Source organism: Pyricularia grisea, assembly GCF_004355905.1.
Source record: "Pyricularia grisea strain NI907 chromosome Unknown Pyricularia_grisea_NI907_Scaffold_4, whole genome shotgun sequence".
Classification (NCBI taxonomy): domain Eukaryota; kingdom Fungi; phylum Ascomycota; class Sordariomycetes; order Magnaporthales; family Pyriculariaceae; genus Pyricularia; species Pyricularia grisea.
The window spans coordinates 1,916,075-1,933,364 of record NW_022156718.1 but is presented as its reverse complement, the minus strand read 5'-3'; the positions used below and the strand labels follow the sequence as shown (position 1 = coordinate 1,933,364).

Sequence of the window (17,290 nt, the reverse complement as noted above, 5' to 3'; positions counted from 1 at the left end):
CTGTAAGGCCGCAGGAAAGACAGGCTTGACAAGTTCCCTCGGTTTGTCATGTTTGATTGACATATGCCTGAGGTACTTGGAAAGGTGCAGCTGCATGGTCAGACGATCTAGGCTTTTGGTCAGGAGATGATTGACAGAAGGTCGGAAGCTGTCAAAGGGTGTTTGACAGGCCTTTTCCCGCCGTCATGATCTAGTAACAAAAACGTAAAATCTCTCATCAATTTCGTAATCATCATCACTGTTACATTCAGCCAATTAATATCAGGGATGTGCCCAAATGTCCACAGAAAAGATGACTGCAATTGTTCGTCACAAACCCGCCATCTTGACTCTCAGTCTGGCCCGGGCCATTTGTAAGAGAGAAGAAAGAAGAAAGAAAACAAAAAGGAAAAAAAGAACAATTTCTCCTCAAGACCAATGCCACGTGGTTCTTGGCAAACCACTCCCCGCCAGACGCTGGCTGTATGGACGGGTCGGTCGGTGATTCTCCGGGGACGACGTGATATTAATGATTTTGACGAACGAGCTATTATGAGCTTTTGCAGATGAAGAACTGCGGGGCCATTCCCAAGCGATGGCAACGCGGGGTTCGAAGCCTGGCTGGTGCATTTTACATTGACAAGGTAAAGTATGCATGCCAGGATGATATGCATTTGAGCCTGCCTGGGTATACCTACCATTGTTTTCCGTACCACAACAGAACAACCGACGTGGAACCAGTGGGCGCGGGCAATGGTGAAAAAATGGTTGTCGGTCCAGACAGCCTCGTTTGCGGGCTATTGGTCGTCTTTATCTTCTATTCCTGGACGTCCAAGGCATGCAAGCACAACCGCCAGGCCATCAACAAGTCACCAGACACACGGAGGGGAGGTTCGGCAACTCTCCAAAGCTGAAAGGTCCAATGGAACTGCAGGTGCACAAAACAGGGTAGCTTGGGCGCTCACTTGAGATGCAGGTGATACGCAGCCAACATCCCTCTACTTCGGCAGGCAAAAAAAGTGGACAACTTCAATCCTTCCATTGGCAAATCTTGACTTGATTTGAAGTAATGCGTTACAACAACCCCAAATCTCAGGGCCCCGCCTGGCCGAGGTTCGACGGCCCGGGCCAGCCTCAACATCTCCAGGATACAGGGGGCATGTGGGCAAAAGGAGTATTCGCGGTTTTTAACAAGGAATTCGAGCCTGGGCTTGCAGCTTACCGGAGATTGTCTTCTTTGATATTGAAGCGGGATAAAAAAAGACAAGCAGGAAAATTTATCCTTTGCCTGCCGTTGTCAGCCCATAATAGATTCGATGTGAGTGGGGTTCAAAAGCTCTAAGAGGTACCACACGTTATTGAAAACATAATCTCGGAGGAAAGGATCAAGAGATTTTCAATGATCCAGCACTTCTCAGTCGCTACCAAGATTGGAAAGAAAATAAATGCCTCAGATCACTTTATGGGCGCGTATTCCATCAGATATTGTCGAGGCATTAGACGCGACGTCGCCAGCCGCCGGGACCCAAGGCTGTGAGGCCCATTTAGCCTGTCCTTTGTCTTGGCAATCGCCCTGGTCCGAGATCGGAATAATTCGGGTTTCTCATGGTGATCACCCACAGGGGACCCTAGGTAAATAGAACATGCCCGTGCAAAACGGCGTTCCCGATTATGGAAACCCCACGATGTTTCGTTACGTGACGATGAAGCATAGGTTTGTACCGGTAAGCAGGCATGTGTTGCATTTGTTTCGAAAAGCTACCATAGTAGTCTAGTGGACAAGGCAAACTAAGCTGAAAATTTTTCAAGTAATCAGCTGCAGGAGAGGGTCGTTTCAGGCAGGTAGACCAGCAAACAAAGACGAAAGACTCGTGTAAATGAATAAGGAGAAGCTACTCTGTATTAAAAAAAAAAAAAAAAAAAAAAAAAAAAAAAAAAAAAAAAAAAAAAAAAAAAACCGCAAGGCAGCCTGGTAGTTTGAAGTTTACAGTACCTTTAGTGTCGGTACGTACTAAATACTGCAAAGTGACGATGATATGACTCCAGCATTTAAGTGGTCGGTGTCGTCAGCGACAGGGACCACGAGGCGTTGCTGCACAATTTTACTGGCCCGGTTGACGCAAAATCTACTCCGTAGCCCCAAGACGTCACAGGATACAAAATTCAAAAAGGTAGCTAGCCACAGGCAGAGTAACTCCTTTTTAACGGCTGAGAACTGCCCGATGCACCGTTGGGCTGCAACAATTCGTTATTGTCCAGGGTGCAAAAGCAAAAACGCCATTTCTCCAGTGGGTTGCTATGAATACACGGTCGCAGTTCCAAAACACCAACGGGGGTCATCGTGAAGCTGGGTCCGTGCATTAAAAAAAAAATTAAAAAAATTTGCGTTCTTATTCATTTCTTTCCTTCTTTGTTTTGTCCCAATTTCAATCAACTGGCCCGTGCCAAGCTACCTTTTCGGGTCTACGGCAATAATGATTTCCTATCTTGAGTTGCCTGCCAGCCAAGCCTCAACATGGATATACCAAGCGGCTTTATGGTGCCGAGGATGATCTTTTTTTTTTTTACTCTTTTTTTTCACTTTTATTATCTGTCCAATCCTAGGCTCTCATGAACCCTAGGTCAGATAAACCAATGATTGATCAGATGCGTGAGCATGCAGAAAGGAAAGTCAGCTTGTCTGGCAAAGCCAATTTACTTTTTTGTGAGTTGTCGGTTTTTTTTGGTGAGGTATATGGTTGTCTCTCGCGTGTATGCTGCCCCACCGGGATGCGTAAAAGCTTTCTATTATAATGGTATTTATAAAGATCTTGAGTACATAGCTTGATAGGTCGTCATGCATACGGAGTAATGGCCCAGTAGAGCTTTTGTTGACCCCATTCAATACCTAGTTTAATACGACCAAGCGCATCATAGTGACTGTAGCGATTGGACAGAGACACGGTGGTACAATATGGGTACACGACTAGTTCTAGTGACTTTCACGACGCCGCCTATCTCACCATGCAGCAGACGGTCTTGGTTAGTCCAACTTGTGCCGCCTGCCTGTTACTGAATGCTCGTCCGTTTCAGCAGCGCCGTGTGTGTGTGGCTCTGTCTGGATTGGGCTGTGATCTGACAGAACAAATCGTTATTGATGGAGGGGATAGACCCTACGTGGTATTGTTGCACCCATGTTGTTTTTTGTACATACCCAAGGTACCTACCTATGGACCTTTGCAGAACACCCGAGAAATGCCCATCCCACATGGGAAATAAAATAACGGGGAAGGCATGTCCATATTTTTTTTCTTCTTCTTCCATCCACGCAGGTCATCCACTTTCATCCCACCATCCAAGCCCGCTATTTGATCCCTGCCTGGTCCGTCCCCAATTCTTTTGAACTTGGCTGCTGTTGAGTGCTGGTTACATTTTATTTTATCTTGTCAATTGATCATCCAAGCACTACGCTGTATTCCGGACCAAATCCTCCCCTTTTGTTTCTTTTACCTTCCTTCACCTCATACCGGCACGCCCAATAGCAAATATCGACTTTATCTATTTTTTTACTTCCAAAGCACAGAGAAGCTGGGTAAGTAGATAGATGATCCTCGCAGCTTCCATTCTACCCATGCATGGAAGCCATCCCCCTTGTCTTACCCCTCGGTCGTCCCGCAAATTTAGCAGCGAGCTAGGTCCTTCGTTACGTCAGACATTTTTCCTCTCTCTTCCGCGGCCGTGTGTTATTCTGGCATGTTTTATGGACATTTGATCCTGGATGGTAGCACCTTCTACTTGCTGATCTTTAATTGTCTTTTCCCCAGCAATATTTTTGGCTTCGAATTTTGTTTCCATACTTGTTTTCCTGTCAGTGGACCACCTACCTTACAACTGTATACAACACCCCTATTCTTTTCTTTTATCATCCCATTACTTTTTCCTTTAGGCTACATATAGTGCCAAGGTCTGAAACTCAGCTTACACGCTCGCATTAGGAAATAAAAAGAAACTCGACAAATTTCCAGATTTTTACTCGCTGGGCGTTGCAAGCCGCAAAGCTTCCTCCTCAATTTGTCAAAAGGCTAAACCCCCCGTTCCTGCGCCGCCGATTCGTTTTCTATCGCCCCTCAAACCTTGCCCGGCCGGACCTTACCCGGCGAAAAGAGGTCGAGCTATTATAACGCCGCATTGAGAGACACCTTACCCAGACAAGTCGTCTCGACTCTACATTAAAGCATAACGAACCCCGCAACATCATCCGGCCACGACACCGATCTCATTACAATTTGCATATCGAACCTCGTTCCCAGAATAGAAGACGCTACGACAAATCGACCTTTCTGATGATATCGGGTTTTCGACTTTTATAACATTTGAAACCCGTGCGAAGGCACGGTGTTGGAAGAAGTGTGGACGATTTTCGAAGTGAACAGGCCCTCCAATACAAAGTTACAGATTCAAAATGACAGTCTTTATCGCTTCACTGTACGTCAAGTCAAATTGGCAGCCTTGAGGCTTATTGATTTTGTTGGTTGGCGTCTGTCTTGTTGCACACGTCATCATTAAGTCATCGAGCTGCATGTCATCGACAAATAGTATATGCGAACTGACAATTGCCGTCTAACCGCCCAGATTTCTACCCAAGACGGTCCACTTCAGGCTCCCCGGCACACCACCGTCGAGAAGTGCACCGCCGCCAGCGCTCGATAAGGACAGGGCGAAAGCCGAACTCCAGGCCGGCGGGCTGAAGTCACCATCGCACACGAAACAGCCTAGCCTGTTCAAGGACATCACGCCCCCTGAGACTCCGATCGAAGAACGTCCAGCCGCCGAAGACATCTTTACCAACGAGGATGGCCTCGCCGTGCCTCAGTTCCACGCACCTATCGATGCTGGCAAGCAACGTGCCCCTGCAGACCGGGGGTCGCCGACATGGGGTGCCCGTCGCGATCAACCCATGTCGCGGGCCAACTCCCCACCCCCGTCCTCGCTTCTTAACCACAACAAAACATTGGCGCTCAAAGCGCGCGAGCTAGGTCGCATGGGCGTCAAGCAGCCGCTGTCTCTGACCCGAAGCGATAGCCACGATCGGGTCTTTGCGCAAGCCGACTACACCATAGTGAACGCAGACCAGGGCAATGGCGGTCTCCGCAACGCCGCTGAGGCCGCCGCGAGGGAGGGCAAGCTTGGTGATCACACTTATGTTGGCACTCTCGGCATGCCGACGGACGCTCTGGACGGAACCCAGCAGAAGCAGGACATTGAGGATAAGCTTGCAACGGAGCACGACTGCCTGGCTGTGTGGTGCTCGGATAAGGATTTTGACGGCCACTACTCGCACTTTTGCAAGCAGATCCTGTGGCCAGTCTTCCACTACCAGATCCCCGACAACCCCAAGAGCAAGGCGTACGAGGACCACTCGTGGAAGTACTACGTCAACGTGAACCAGGCTGTGGCTGACAAGATTGTCAAGAACTGGAAGCGAGGCGACGTCATTTGGGTCCATGACTATCATCTGCTCCTGGTGCCCGGCATGATCCGCAAGAAGCTGCCGGATGCCAAGATTGGCTTCTTCCTCCATGTGGCTTTCCCATCTTCCGAGGTCTTCCGGTGTCTGGCGGTACGCAGGGAACTTCTGGAGGGTATGCTTGGTGCCAACCTCGTGGGCTTCCAGATTCATGAGTACACTCGTCACTTCCTGCAGACTTGCAGCCGCATCCTCTCAGCCGAGGCCACACCTGATGGCCTGCAATTGGAAGACCGCTTTGTCGATGTGATCAACATGCCCATCGGCATTGATCCCGTTGCACTGAGTGAGCACCGCAAGGAGCCACAGGTTTTGGATTGGGTTAACAAGCTGCGGAAACAATACGAGGGCAAGCATCTCATTGTTGCACGTGACAAGCTTGACCATGTGCGCGGCGTCCGGCAGAAGCTTCTTTCATACGAACTTTTCCTCAACCAGAACCCCGAATGGCGCGGCAAGACGATGCTGATTCAGGTGGCATTATCCACCAGTGAGAAATCCGAGCTGGATGCGACAGTTTCTGACATTGTTACGCGTGTCAACTCGTCATGGGCGAGTTTGACATACCAACCGGTCACTTACCTGAAGCAAGACATAGGATACGCTCAGTACCTGGCACTACTTACCATTGCAGACGCGCTGATGATCACGAGCCAGCGTGAGGGCATGAACCTGACTTCGCACGAGTTCTTGGCCTGCCAGGACGGCAAGAACAGCAATGACAAGAAGCATGGATCACTGATCCTGTCCGAGTTCACTGGCACATCCAGTCTCTTTGGCGGCAACGAGTTGAGCGTCAACCCGTGGGACTATCGAGCCTGCGCAGACGCCATCAAGAAGGCGCTGGAGATGTCGGCCGAGGAGAAGGAACGTAGGTGGACAAAGTTGTACCAGGCGGTTAGTCACCACACGGGTGCTCACTGGTTCACCGAGTTTATGCTTCGGTTGGATCGTGTCCATGAGGAGCAACATCGTCGCGACCAGACCTCGGTGCCCAGGTTGTCGGTTGCGTCGCTCAGTGCGCAGTACAAGCGAAGCAGCAAGAGGCTGTTCATCCTTGATTACGAGGGGACGTTGGTCAGCTGGGGCCCCGTCAACCAGATCATTCCCGTCAGCCCACAGGTACAGAACGCCACCTCTACTAACCCCTTGTCGGCAGGGCAGCAGGGACAGCCAGAAGGGCGGCAGCACATTGTCCATCCGCGGCTGGGCCCACTTACCCTTGCATCTCCTCTCACAATCGTTACTCACCATCCCCCTACTACAATCCGAGACATTGAGTCCAATGTCTTGTCTCCTATTCGCCCAAGCAGCCCCTATATCACTGTAAACAAAAGTATGCGACCAGGTGACCCGATTCAGTACACTGACACCAATCCTCAGCGCACCCTCGACGTCCTTTCGGACCTCCTCCTCGACGAGCAAAACACCATCTATGTCATGTCGGGTCGCCGGCCCGAAGAGCTCGACCGCCTCTTCCGTGCCCGTATTCCTAACCTAGGTCTGATAGCCGAGAATGGCTGCCTCCTCCGCAAGTGTGGTGCCGACTCGTGGACCGAGATGGCGGATGCAGGACATATCAAGAATTGGAAGGAGTCTGTCAGGGGTATCATGACATACTTCCTTGAGCGAACCCCTGGAGCCGAAGTCGAAGAGCGCCGATGCAGCTTGGTCTTCCATTACAAGAGCGCCGAGGACTACGAAGCCGCTGCACGACAGGCCAGCGACTGCGCGTCGCACATCAACGACGCCTGCGAGGCGCAGCGGGTACACGCCGTCGCTCTCGACGGTTGCGTCGTCGTCGAGCCCGTCGACTGGACCAAGGGCACCGCGGCAGAGAAGATCTTTGACGACCTGCGAAGCGGTGACCTCTCGCCCGACTTTTTGATGGTCGTGGGAGACGGCCGCGAGGACGAGAAAGTCTTCAAGTGGGCCAACCAACTCGGCGAGGAGGGCACGGTGAAAGACGTAGTCACCGTCAGCCTTGGAAGCCGCAACACAGAGGCCAGGGCTACCTTGACTCAAGGTGTCAGCGGTAAGTAACTTTTCCCTTTGGCCTTCGGAAACGGAACATGCGAGAAATTGGTGTTTTGTTTGGCTGACAGATTTTGAAAATAGGCGTCCTCACTGCCCTTCAGAAGCTGGCTGCGCTCTCGTGACTCCTTGACCCGGACGGTAGCTACGAACCTGGGATGCACTTTGGTGGACTTTGAGATTGATAGATCCATGGTTATCAGTGCTATATCGTTGAGCATGAGAGTCAATTTCTTTTTCTCTTGCCACTCGCCTTTGGAATTATCAACAGTACCTCAACAGCCAATTAACTCGACCTTCACTGCCGTCTGGGATATTACCTGGAAAGCAACGTACGAAACGGGGGAACAATCCCCGATGATTACATATCAGACACATTTTCAACAACTCCAGTTGCCACCAGCAAGCAATGCCGCACTGTTATCAGCCTACTCTCCACTTACTTTTCTTATTCCCCTTCTGCCACTTAACCAGAATTTCCTTGTTTGTTCTATTTCAAATCATCAAAATATCAATCAATCGTCATCTTGTCTTTCTTTCCGGACACCTTTACCATCAGATATTGTTTCTTTCTGTTCCTGTTATTTTCTCTATGTTTCGGCGATTGGGATCCTCGGGAATGGGATTTGGGTCGGAGGGAACACAACAAAAAGAAGGATGGACAGGGAGGACTATGGGGCCCCGATTATCATGTGTACTCCTCAACTACAGGGCGTACTGCGATGCCCATTTACGATCAAGACTATCCCTAGATTAAGATTACGAGCTCACGCAATTTCATACTCTGGGTCAAGGAGTTTTGTTATGACCAGCTCATATACTTCACTAACAGAAGATTGGTGTTTTTGTTGACTTCCAAAAATATAGCATCTAGGTTGAACGCCGCGTCATCTGTAAGAGCTTGTAAGAGCTTAATTTTACTACAACGACCCGGTTATCAAACTCCTTGGGTCTTGTCGTCGAGATCGTTCCGTTCAACCGCAACTCGACCTTGCGAGGCTACACTAGCACGTCAGTAGCCTGAGCTTGAAGGCCAAATTTAGTGCTTGGAAAACTTCTAGGCTAGACTAAACAGTTCTAGTAGCGCAGCCGGAGCCTTGCATACTTGCACTTGGCACGGCGACGACGCGATCAGGTCGGACCTATCGAGACTAATGCCCACAAGCCGGTATTGCGATTCTCGTATATCCCCCTTCCTGTCAGCATTAAGTAAAAGTGGGATGCAGATCTTGCCAATCCTTGGTTCGACCCTAATCGTAGATGACGACAGTTGTGGTCAGGAAACGGCGCCGGCTACTGTTGTCGTGCTCATGATGGAGCTTGAAGCTTCAGACGCACGCACATATAAAAAATAGGGACAACTGCCACTGGTTTACTGATGCTTGTCTCGCTCACAATATTCACTATATATCAGTGTTTCTAGCATCAATTTGTGGTTACAAATACAGAATCCAGCAATATCCTTACTTTCTTCTTGTTTCCGCCACTGCGAGATCTGACACTTTTCCAACGCAATGTTGCCGGCAGCTCTCCTCGCCCTCGCAGGCCTCACCGCCGCCTCGCCTAACGTCATACTGCACTTCAGCCCACGGATCTGCATGCCGGGTCTAGAGGTACCTCCTATTTTGACTGCTTTCCTCGCCATCCCAACCCCAACACAAGAACTCCCAAGACTGACGTTCTGATAACGCACCAGTGGGCCTACTACGCCCTCACCAACGGCACGGGCCAGGGCCAAGTGCCGGATAACACCATGCCGGGGAGCTACCAGGACCAGTTCTCGACGGACGCGGTCAAGGGCGTCGAGCCGACCACCACGGGCACCTCGCTCCGGATCACGTACGGCAGCGAGTCGGAAGAGTGCGACGCTTCGCCGGCGGTGGTGGACGGCGTCTCGCAGGGCAACGCCTCGCACGCCACGTACTCGGTCGTCCAGCACAGGGGGTATCTCGTCGCGGAGCAGACGGGCAACTACACGCTCAGCGTGTCCGCCAGCGATCTCGTCGCCGCCTGGTTCGGGCAGGACGCCGTCTCGGGGTGGGACTGGAGCAACGTGGCGGTGATGGCGCAGTCGGATGGGGATGACGAGGATGGTGGGTCTGATGGCTTGCAGACGTATAGCTTCGAGGCTACAGAGGTTTGTGGTTTCCGTCTTTTTTTTGGGTCCTGCTCGTGTGAGGATATGGATGGTCGTAAGTTGCGGTTTAAACACTGACGTTTGTTGGCGATGGGAAACAGGGCGACTACCTCCCGATGCGCATCATGTACGTCAATGCGCAGGGCTGTTCGGCGCTCAGCGTCAACTTCACTCGACCGGACGGGATGGAAATTCTGGGCGCGGATGATATCAGGAGCCAGAACGTGATTCGGGACTGTATAGGTGGTGACCCGCGTTACCCGAACAAGGCATTGCCGTTCGTGCCATGGTCGCAGGAGTCTTAGGAGGTTGAGTTTTATGCGGAAAGAAAGACTCGGCAGTGAATCGGTGAATCGAGTAGGATTTATCCAATCAACTGACTGATGTGGTGGAATTTTGGACATCAATGCGCAAATGGTTTTCTTCTGTGAAAAACGTTGTATTCAGGATGCATTTATCATCAGCTAGTTGCGGCCGCCGTCGCGCGTCTGCAGGGCCTCTACATATATTCTGAAGCTCTCAATACATAGCCTATAAATATGCTCTGAATATGTTCATATTCATGGGCGAACCTCTGTACTTTCACATAACTGGTTGCCTCAAAACGCAATTAAGACAACCTATACGCCTTTGAGCCCCTTCGTTGGGCTTTTGGGGAGCACACGAAAACTAGAATTGGCTTATAACAGAACAATCACAAAATGAATTAGGCATTGTTTTGACGCCTCTCTTCTCGGGCAAGGTTGCCTTTTTCTCTTTCTCTCTTTTTTTACTCCCATATGTGTGGCGACGATTGGCCAAGCTTGGCTGTATAAGCCCCCTCATCCTTTTTGCGGCTCTGCATGGGTCGCAAATGGGTCGCACACAAGATTCAAGAACGCAGATGATTTAATTCACGCATTCGTCACAGAAAGGATTAGTTGGCCAACACGCTAGTCAATTCCTCGCAAAGAGCTGGCGTCTTTATTGACTGCTGCTTTGCCCCAAACCTTGATCAGGCATGTACAGGGTTCGGTGGTTAACTGAAGAAAGTGAGAGAGGCATCAGTCCAATTTTGTATTTTTATCACGTTGAAATATCCTCTTCGATTTTCCCATCTTTGCCATCCACTGGGAAAGTGATATTTATTACCTACATCCTTTCCGGGTGACCAGACAAAAACCCGAAGCTCGTCTTATTTGGCTCATTAGTTCCCACGCGCCGCCCCGCCTCTAAAATTGTTCCGCCATTCTCCTTTTTCCCCCCTGTTTATAGAAGTATCGATATGGGCGCCTTTTCTAACCACATTGCTGAGGCGAGACTGACTAAGTGAGAAGAAAACTCTATGATTCGTAAAATCTCTGCTACAAAGTTGCTCCATAATGCAAGTAAGGTGAACTGGAAGCAGAGGGGTTTGGGGGAGAAAGGAAAGAAAAGAACCCAGCGACAGCAAGCAATACAAATTTGGTGTTAGTTACCGCGCGTACCTGGACACCTGTCACCGTTAGAAGATTCGAAAGTCCGGTTTGCTCGGCCCAGGAGGCCTAAGGCTGTTTATTGTAGAATCGCGAGAGGCTTTTTTTTTCCCGTGATCCAAAGCTTTTGAAATTTCTTGAACACACTGCCAATGGCGGAAACTGCGTGGAGCTGCGGCAATTGGGCTACTCCAGAGCTTACAGTCCGAACCACACAGGATGTAGGTACATTGACCAGCACTTCCATTGATCGACGACACATATGCCACATGCCACATGACACAGAGGGCGGGGGGAAGGGGGGGTGTGGTTTACACATAGGTAGCCGCATAAGATTAGCTGTCTTCGCCTTCCCCCCCCCTTTTGCTTCTCGAAACAGACTACAAGGCGCTGCGTGGAGCTGCAACACATTGCCATCGCAAATGTTGTCGAAGGGTAGGTAGGTGCCTCGGGTAAGGTACACAAGAGAACGGGCTACGCAATTCCTATGAATTGTTGGAAAGTACATAGGTAAGGCAGTATACTGTATTGCCTGGTATATCGCCTCTTTGTTTTCTTTTTTCTTTTTTTTCCCTTCGCCCAAGGTTGGATGCCAAATGTCAGGTATTATTGGCGGTGGGGCGGGTGATGGTGAGGAAAGCAGGGATTGAAAGGGGAATGGGTGTATCAGGGATACAGGTATGGAGACGGGAATGGCTATGGCAGAGCCCCTGCGGCAAAAAAAGAAGATGTCTGGATGGGAGGGATGCAACGGTCTAGGTCAGGTTCTGTGCGTAAGGGAGCTGAGGGTAGCGGGTGAATCCTATGTAAAAGTCGTGGCAGGCAATAGTATGGTGTCGGGCGAAAAAAGGCCTCCTCTGCCGCCGTACGTGTATGTGTAGGCCTTTACCACCTAAATTATTTTTTTCTCCAAAATTATTACCAAAGCCCACAAGGCCCACACCACTGCACCATAGTGGTCAAAGGATGGGTTGCAGGGTATGAATGACGAACTTGACATGGATGTTGCCCCATGTCCAGTCCTTTGTGGATAGTTGCATGCATCGGAGGTACAGATGTGATGAAAGCTGACCCGGCAGCTTGATGGATGCGCAGCAGGTGGGGGGCAATGCCAGGAGAAAAGGCGAAGAAGTACTTTCGTAGTATTTACCCTAACAGGAAATGAGGAAACGCCATCCCCATAGAGTGCGTTTTGAAAATTGTCTTTTTTGACTATCAACTCATACAATAATCGTACAGAAATCCACCCAGGGCTAACACTTCTACAGCATATATATTTCTAAATGCCCCCGACTTTCTGGTTGAACGTGATTCCATTCTTCGACAACATCTACCTAAAAACTCATGCCAAAGCAGTCAGTTTACTTCCCCCTCCAACTAATGCCCTGCGAATTATACAAGACTCCTCACTCCAACCCACGCTCGACTTCCGTTACGTCATGTCACCCTCCGCGCAGCCGTCCTCGTGGTCCCAAGTTCCACGGACATGGACCACAACGAACACTGGCACCAATGCCCTTACCCCCGCGTACTCGAGCAATCCCACGTCTGAAGCCATGGCGCGGTGGTATAACGAGCCGCTGCGTAGTGCGCCGTACAACGACGTGGGATTGGTTCGTCGCACCGATTCCGTTACGCAGTCCGCTGTTGGGTACCTGTCCCAAACCTTATCGAACCAAGCCGACAGGGCACCCTCGTCGTGTGAGGCCCAGAATGGATCGTCAACTTCCCGCCAGAGCCACCAGCCGTCCTAGTGGAGCAAGCAACCCACTTTACCCCAGAGTTCACCTTACGTGGTAACCCTTGAACAAAAGATGAAAACAAGGGGGTGATCAGCAAGGTCTTTGTGGCGTTAGGAAGAATATGCAAGTCCTCCTTTTTGTTTGATTGAAATCGCCTGATATGTCATCGCATATGTCATTTTGCTTTCGATATAACGTTGGCGCTAATTAATGACAAAGCTTCCAGATCACTCCTAAAATATTTGTGAGGAACCCCAACCCAGGAGCAACGAATTGAACATTAGTTGGTGGTGGGTCAGCCACAGTTTTCCCCATGCAGCCCAAACAATTAGTTGCAGCGGATAACCGACTGTGCCTGAGCCGCCCACCCTAAACTAGGTACCGACCTAGGCAAGAAAAGAGGAGCGCACCAGGTTTTAAGCCCAGAGAGGTCAGGACTGAGTCTAGAGTTCTATAGATAATGCACAAAAGAAAAAAAATCTTTTGTTTTGGCGCGAAGCAAAATAGAAGGGTATTATCTAGTTCATTCCCATACTGCGGAAACCAAGCTTCTCTTGCTCTCTGGCCACTTCGATTGAGGATTTGCTTACAAGAGGTACAAATGCGGCAATTATGAAATGCGTGATGCTTCAATTTTCCTTTACCCTGATTGCGCTGTGATGGGGGTCCAAGGTTGCAATTAGGCTAAATTCCCAGTTCTGTTACATTCACTGCAATCTGCCGGGTTAATGCATGTCTTTAAGTGCGATGGTACAGTAGGTGTGCAATTTTATTGCAACCACCAAGGTGGGGGGGTTGACCCTGTTGGGTTGCAATATTTTTGCACAGGTGCTATATCAGGTTAAAAAAAACCACCCCTTGTCACTATACGTGTCTACGTGGGGCTTTATTAACCTTAACGGTTCACGGGAATTACCAACTACCTAAATTATTTTTTTGTTCGAAACTATTACCAAAGTCGGCAACGCGCACAAAGCCCACACCAACTGACACTGTACAGGGGGAAGGATTTTTACCCTTACCACCATAGTACCTTGGTCAGCTAGGTAGCTACCTGGCTAACTGGGTACTACATTGGCACAAGCTTGTAATTTAGATTGGAGTCGTTCCCGAATATTTGGGTTGATCTAGCGCCGCACACTGTAGTTGCTTTGCGTATTGCACCGTGTTACCAGCTGGACCCATTACACCACCCAGGGTGGAGTAACCAAGCCTTACGCGCCCCAGGCTTCGTATGTACACTACCCCTTCCACCATCACTACTTTGTGACATTGTACAGTAGGTGTGCAACCACCAAGGTGGGGGTTTGACCCTGTTGAGTTGCAATATTTTTGCACAGGTGCTATACTTACAACTCAAGAAGGCAGCAAAATCACGCACACCCCCCAACTCCCCCCTAACAATCAATAGCTGACGGTGTCGTGTATGTGGAGAACTGATTGCTCTCCAAGCAATCCACACCTAGTTGAGCCGTTTAAAATGAATTAAATTTCGGATGACATCGAGGTTCCCAATTTTAGATTCTTCAATCGGTTTTTATTCCGTAAAGCCTCATACAATATATGCGGCTCAACAACGCAAAAAGGATTAACAACTCTCTTTTCGCTCTAGAATTTGGCCATCCAGCACTTATTTACGTATCTATCTTAAAAATTAACTTCGACAATATCTACAATTTTAGTCGGCCCTTTTTTTTTAATCTTGAGGCGAGGAAAATAAGCAAGCGAGTTTAATAACATGGTCACGGTTACACACTTTGGTAGGCCCTACGGGACCGAAGAAAAGTACCATGATCTGGTAGGTGTCCGTTGGCTGTAAAATTTTTTATCCGTGCATACTTCCATCTCGTTTTACTCACAGCCCGCTGCTGGCCATCGTGATTATGGTGTTGTCTCCGGGTGTGTTAAGAAGGGATAGGGGGGGGTAAGGAAATGGAACGACGTCGAAAGATATCGGGGGGTGTAGTTAGTGCAGCCTTGGAGATTTTGGACCTGTGAAATCATTGGCATCTTATTCGCACACCGTGGTACGGCAACACATGTCCCACACATCATGCATCATGCCAAATGGAACAACATCATTCTTTTCTTCACCACTGGGATAATATGTACAAAAGAAATATTTAAAAGGGCATGGTTTTCCCTCGAATTGAAGCATGGGTTCCGTAGTCGTTTTTAAGTCTCCTCACAAATCCACTCTCCTCGTTCACCTCTAGTTTATAAGGGAGTACCACCCCTGGCCTAAGATTCAACCCGAAAGCCTTCGTATAACCCGAAATTATGTCCAACGCAAACAACTCCACCACCCCAAGCGTCCCTGTTGACCGACCTTGGGGTTCGGTTCAGAAACAATCGCAAACCCGCTACTATTCGGAAAACCCTTCCTCCTATGCTATAAACCGATACCTCAACGAGCCCAAAAGAGACACCTGCTTCGACACAATAGCCATGGTGAAGCAGGTAGCCCCCCAATCGAACACGAGGGCGAGCAGAAATCCGCCCTCTTCAGCGGGCTCGATGTCAGGCTCATCCCACGATACAATTGGGATCTAAAATGGCGAGCAGTTACCCAATCTATATTGCGTTGAGACTACATCTACCGGTTTGACCCTCGCCTAACAGTAAGTGCTTTTAAACTCTTTTCATCTATCCTCCAAGCAGCTTCATCATTGCCCAGTCATCATGGCTTTGTTTCGCGCCCTAACTTTCTTGACTTGTCTGCTTGCCTGTCCCACCCTTTATCTCTCTGCAGCTTCAACATTCCTCCTCTCCCCGCACGATAGTCCGTTTTTTTCTGGCACCTAGGAGACTACCACTTCAACGAAGTATGCTGTCCTTATTCGTTCATATGGCATCACGCCGTTACAACATCTCATGTTGTCACCCGAGGGTTCGCAGCTCCAAAAGCTTACGATTCAACGCCTGTATAGCTCAATTACGAACCCACATTTGGGTACAAAGACAAACCGCTGTCTGTGGCTTAGTTTATATCCACAGATGGAATGAACACACGCCGAGAGGCTGTTTTAAGTCCGGGGTTGCAAAGATTAGCATACGCACACGGTTTTCTTCCCCTTTTCCTCTTAGATTTGAACAATTTCAGCGCAGAAATGGGTTATCGTTCCATCCTTGGTTATAAAGCTGCTGAACACAACTGTGTGGAGCAGCTGATTCGTATTTTGTAGGTTGCTTCCTCGAAGCATTGTTATTTTACGACAGCGACAAAAGTATGATTTTAAATCTTCTATTTTAGCCATATGCATCTCCCAATTATGCTGATATACGCAATAGAGCATCACGAAAATGTCAGAACAGCTATGGTAGCATGTATAAAATGGGATGACAGATGTGGGAGAGATGGGATGGGATGGATTAGTGGCACAGGCCGTTTGGCCCGTCAACTGAACGACTGTCGCATATCGGCCAATGCTCACATGGGATTAAGGGATATCGGTTACTGCATTGATGCGCCTTGTTCGTCTCACCCCTCTGTCTTCGCATACATTGAATCGCTCGAACGTTTCTATTATAAATGCCCCGCCCTGCCCGCACTGTAGTTAGTTTATAATAGCAGAAGTAATAGTGGAGACACTCTCACACACTCTGCCGAAGCATTGGGATGGGTACTACTATAATCATCCTTGATTTCACCCTCTTCTTTATTAATATTTTAAAGGGCCGTCGATTCTCCGTTTGAAACATAACTCCATGCTCCAATCGCCTGAAAACCTATGCGGCAGCAATTGATACACTCTCCCCTTTTATTCAAGGTACACTGCGAACAATCACATTCCTCAGTACAGTCCATTTTTCACTTTTATTGCAAAATGGGTACCTCAACAAAGCCACTTTTGCGGTCACAAATTCACGGACGTACACCATGCCCAAAACTAACACAGATACCCCGCGGGAAACGCATACTCTGGCAGTAGCCGCTTCGTGGTGGGCCGTACAATAACGTCGGGTAGGTTAATCCCCGATTGAGTTAAGCAACCGTCTCCAGATTCCACTCGGCATTGCTACGATGTGAAATGGGTTCGACCCACATGCCCCAGACAAACAATGGATGGAAACAAAAGATGATCTGCGATTGTCCCTTCGTCGCCAATTAAGAAAAAAAAACCCCCGAAAATGTTCATCCCGTTTTCTCAATCATCAATACATTGAATTGAACGTCTTCTAGAGCTGGGACCAGACCCAATCCTAAAGATCGACGAGGGATCTGTTTGTTCGACACAAAAAAAAAAAAAAAAGAACCGACACAACCTAAAGTCGGGGGGTAGCCAAACCCACCTCGATGACCAGACATTACAAATGGTAGGTACCGAGGTATGTACTCCGTAGTAGGCTAATAAGTGGGACACCGTCTCCACACCTTTTACACTTATTTCCAGTCTGAGCAACAACACACGAGTGTAAAACTTAAAGACCCCCCCCC

The 17,290-nt window shown here is 49.1% G+C and overlaps 4 protein-coding genes across 4 annotated transcripts; all 4 read left to right on the top strand.

Moving 5' to 3' along the window:
- The first annotated feature begins 3,289 nt into the window (after positions 1 to 3,289).
- Positions 3,290 to 8,605, top strand: PgNI_07277 (uncharacterized protein). Its single transcript, XM_031127292.1, has 4 exons — positions 3,290 to 3,550; positions 3,954 to 4,443; positions 4,591 to 7,520; positions 7,604 to 8,605. Exons 2-4 carry the CDS (start codon positions 4,421 to 4,423, stop codon positions 7,642 to 7,644), a joined length of 2,994 nt encoding a protein of 997 aa, XP_030981702.1. The 5' UTR covers positions 3,290 to 3,550; positions 3,954 to 4,420; the 3' UTR covers positions 7,645 to 8,605.
- A 32-nt stretch (positions 8,606 to 8,637) lies between these two features.
- Positions 8,638 to 10,189, top strand: PgNI_07276 (uncharacterized protein). The gene is made up of 3 exons (XM_031127291.1): positions 8,638 to 9,132; positions 9,192 to 9,656; positions 9,758 to 10,189. Exons 1-3 carry the CDS (start codon positions 9,034 to 9,036, stop codon positions 9,959 to 9,961), a joined length of 768 nt encoding a protein of 255 aa, XP_030981704.1. The 5' UTR covers positions 8,638 to 9,033; the 3' UTR covers positions 9,962 to 10,189.
- Positions 10,190 to 12,549: 2,360 nt separating this feature from the next.
- Positions 12,550 to 12,864, top strand: PgNI_07275 (uncharacterized protein; the record flags this gene model as incomplete). Its single annotated transcript, XM_031127290.1, has 1 exon — positions 12,550 to 12,864. One exon carries the CDS (start codon positions 12,550 to 12,552, stop codon positions 12,862 to 12,864), a length of 315 nt encoding a protein of 104 aa, XP_030980819.1.
- A 2,268-nt stretch (positions 12,865 to 15,132) lies between these two features.
- PgNI_07274 (uncharacterized protein) lies at positions 15,133 to 15,405 on the top strand (the record flags this gene model as incomplete). Its single annotated transcript, XM_031127289.1, has 1 exon — positions 15,133 to 15,405. One exon carries the CDS (start codon positions 15,133 to 15,135, stop codon positions 15,403 to 15,405), a length of 273 nt encoding a protein of 90 aa, XP_030981701.1.
- Positions 15,406 to 17,290: the final 1,885 nt, after the last annotated feature.

What these genes read in the sequence shown, in the direction of transcription:
- PgNI_07277 (XM_031127292.1), top strand. Translation starts at nt 4,421, where the DNA reads ATGACAGTCTTTATCGCTTCACT. An exon ending in ACAGTCTTTATCGCTTCACT is followed by an intron (nt 4,444 to 4,590) that starts GTACGTCAAGTC and finishes CTAACCGCCCAG; the next exon opens with ATTTCTACCCAAGACGGTCC. An exon ending in CTTGACTCAAGGTGTCAGCG is followed by an intron (nt 7,521 to 7,603) that starts GTAAGTAACTTT and finishes TTTTGAAAATAG; the next exon opens with GCGTCCTCACTGCCCTTCAG.
- PgNI_07276 (XM_031127291.1), top strand. Translation starts at nt 9,034, where the DNA reads ATGTTGCCGGCAGCTCTCCTCGCCCTCGCAGGCCTCACCGCCGCCTCG. An exon ending in TCTGCATGCCGGGTCTAGAG is followed by an intron (nt 9,133 to 9,191) that starts GTACCTCCTATT and finishes AGAACTCCCAAG; the next exon opens with ACTGACGTTCTGATAACGCA. An exon ending in ATAGCTTCGAGGCTACAGAG is followed by an intron (nt 9,657 to 9,757) that starts GTTTGTGGTTTC and finishes GATGGGAAACAG; the next exon opens with GGCGACTACCTCCCGATGCG.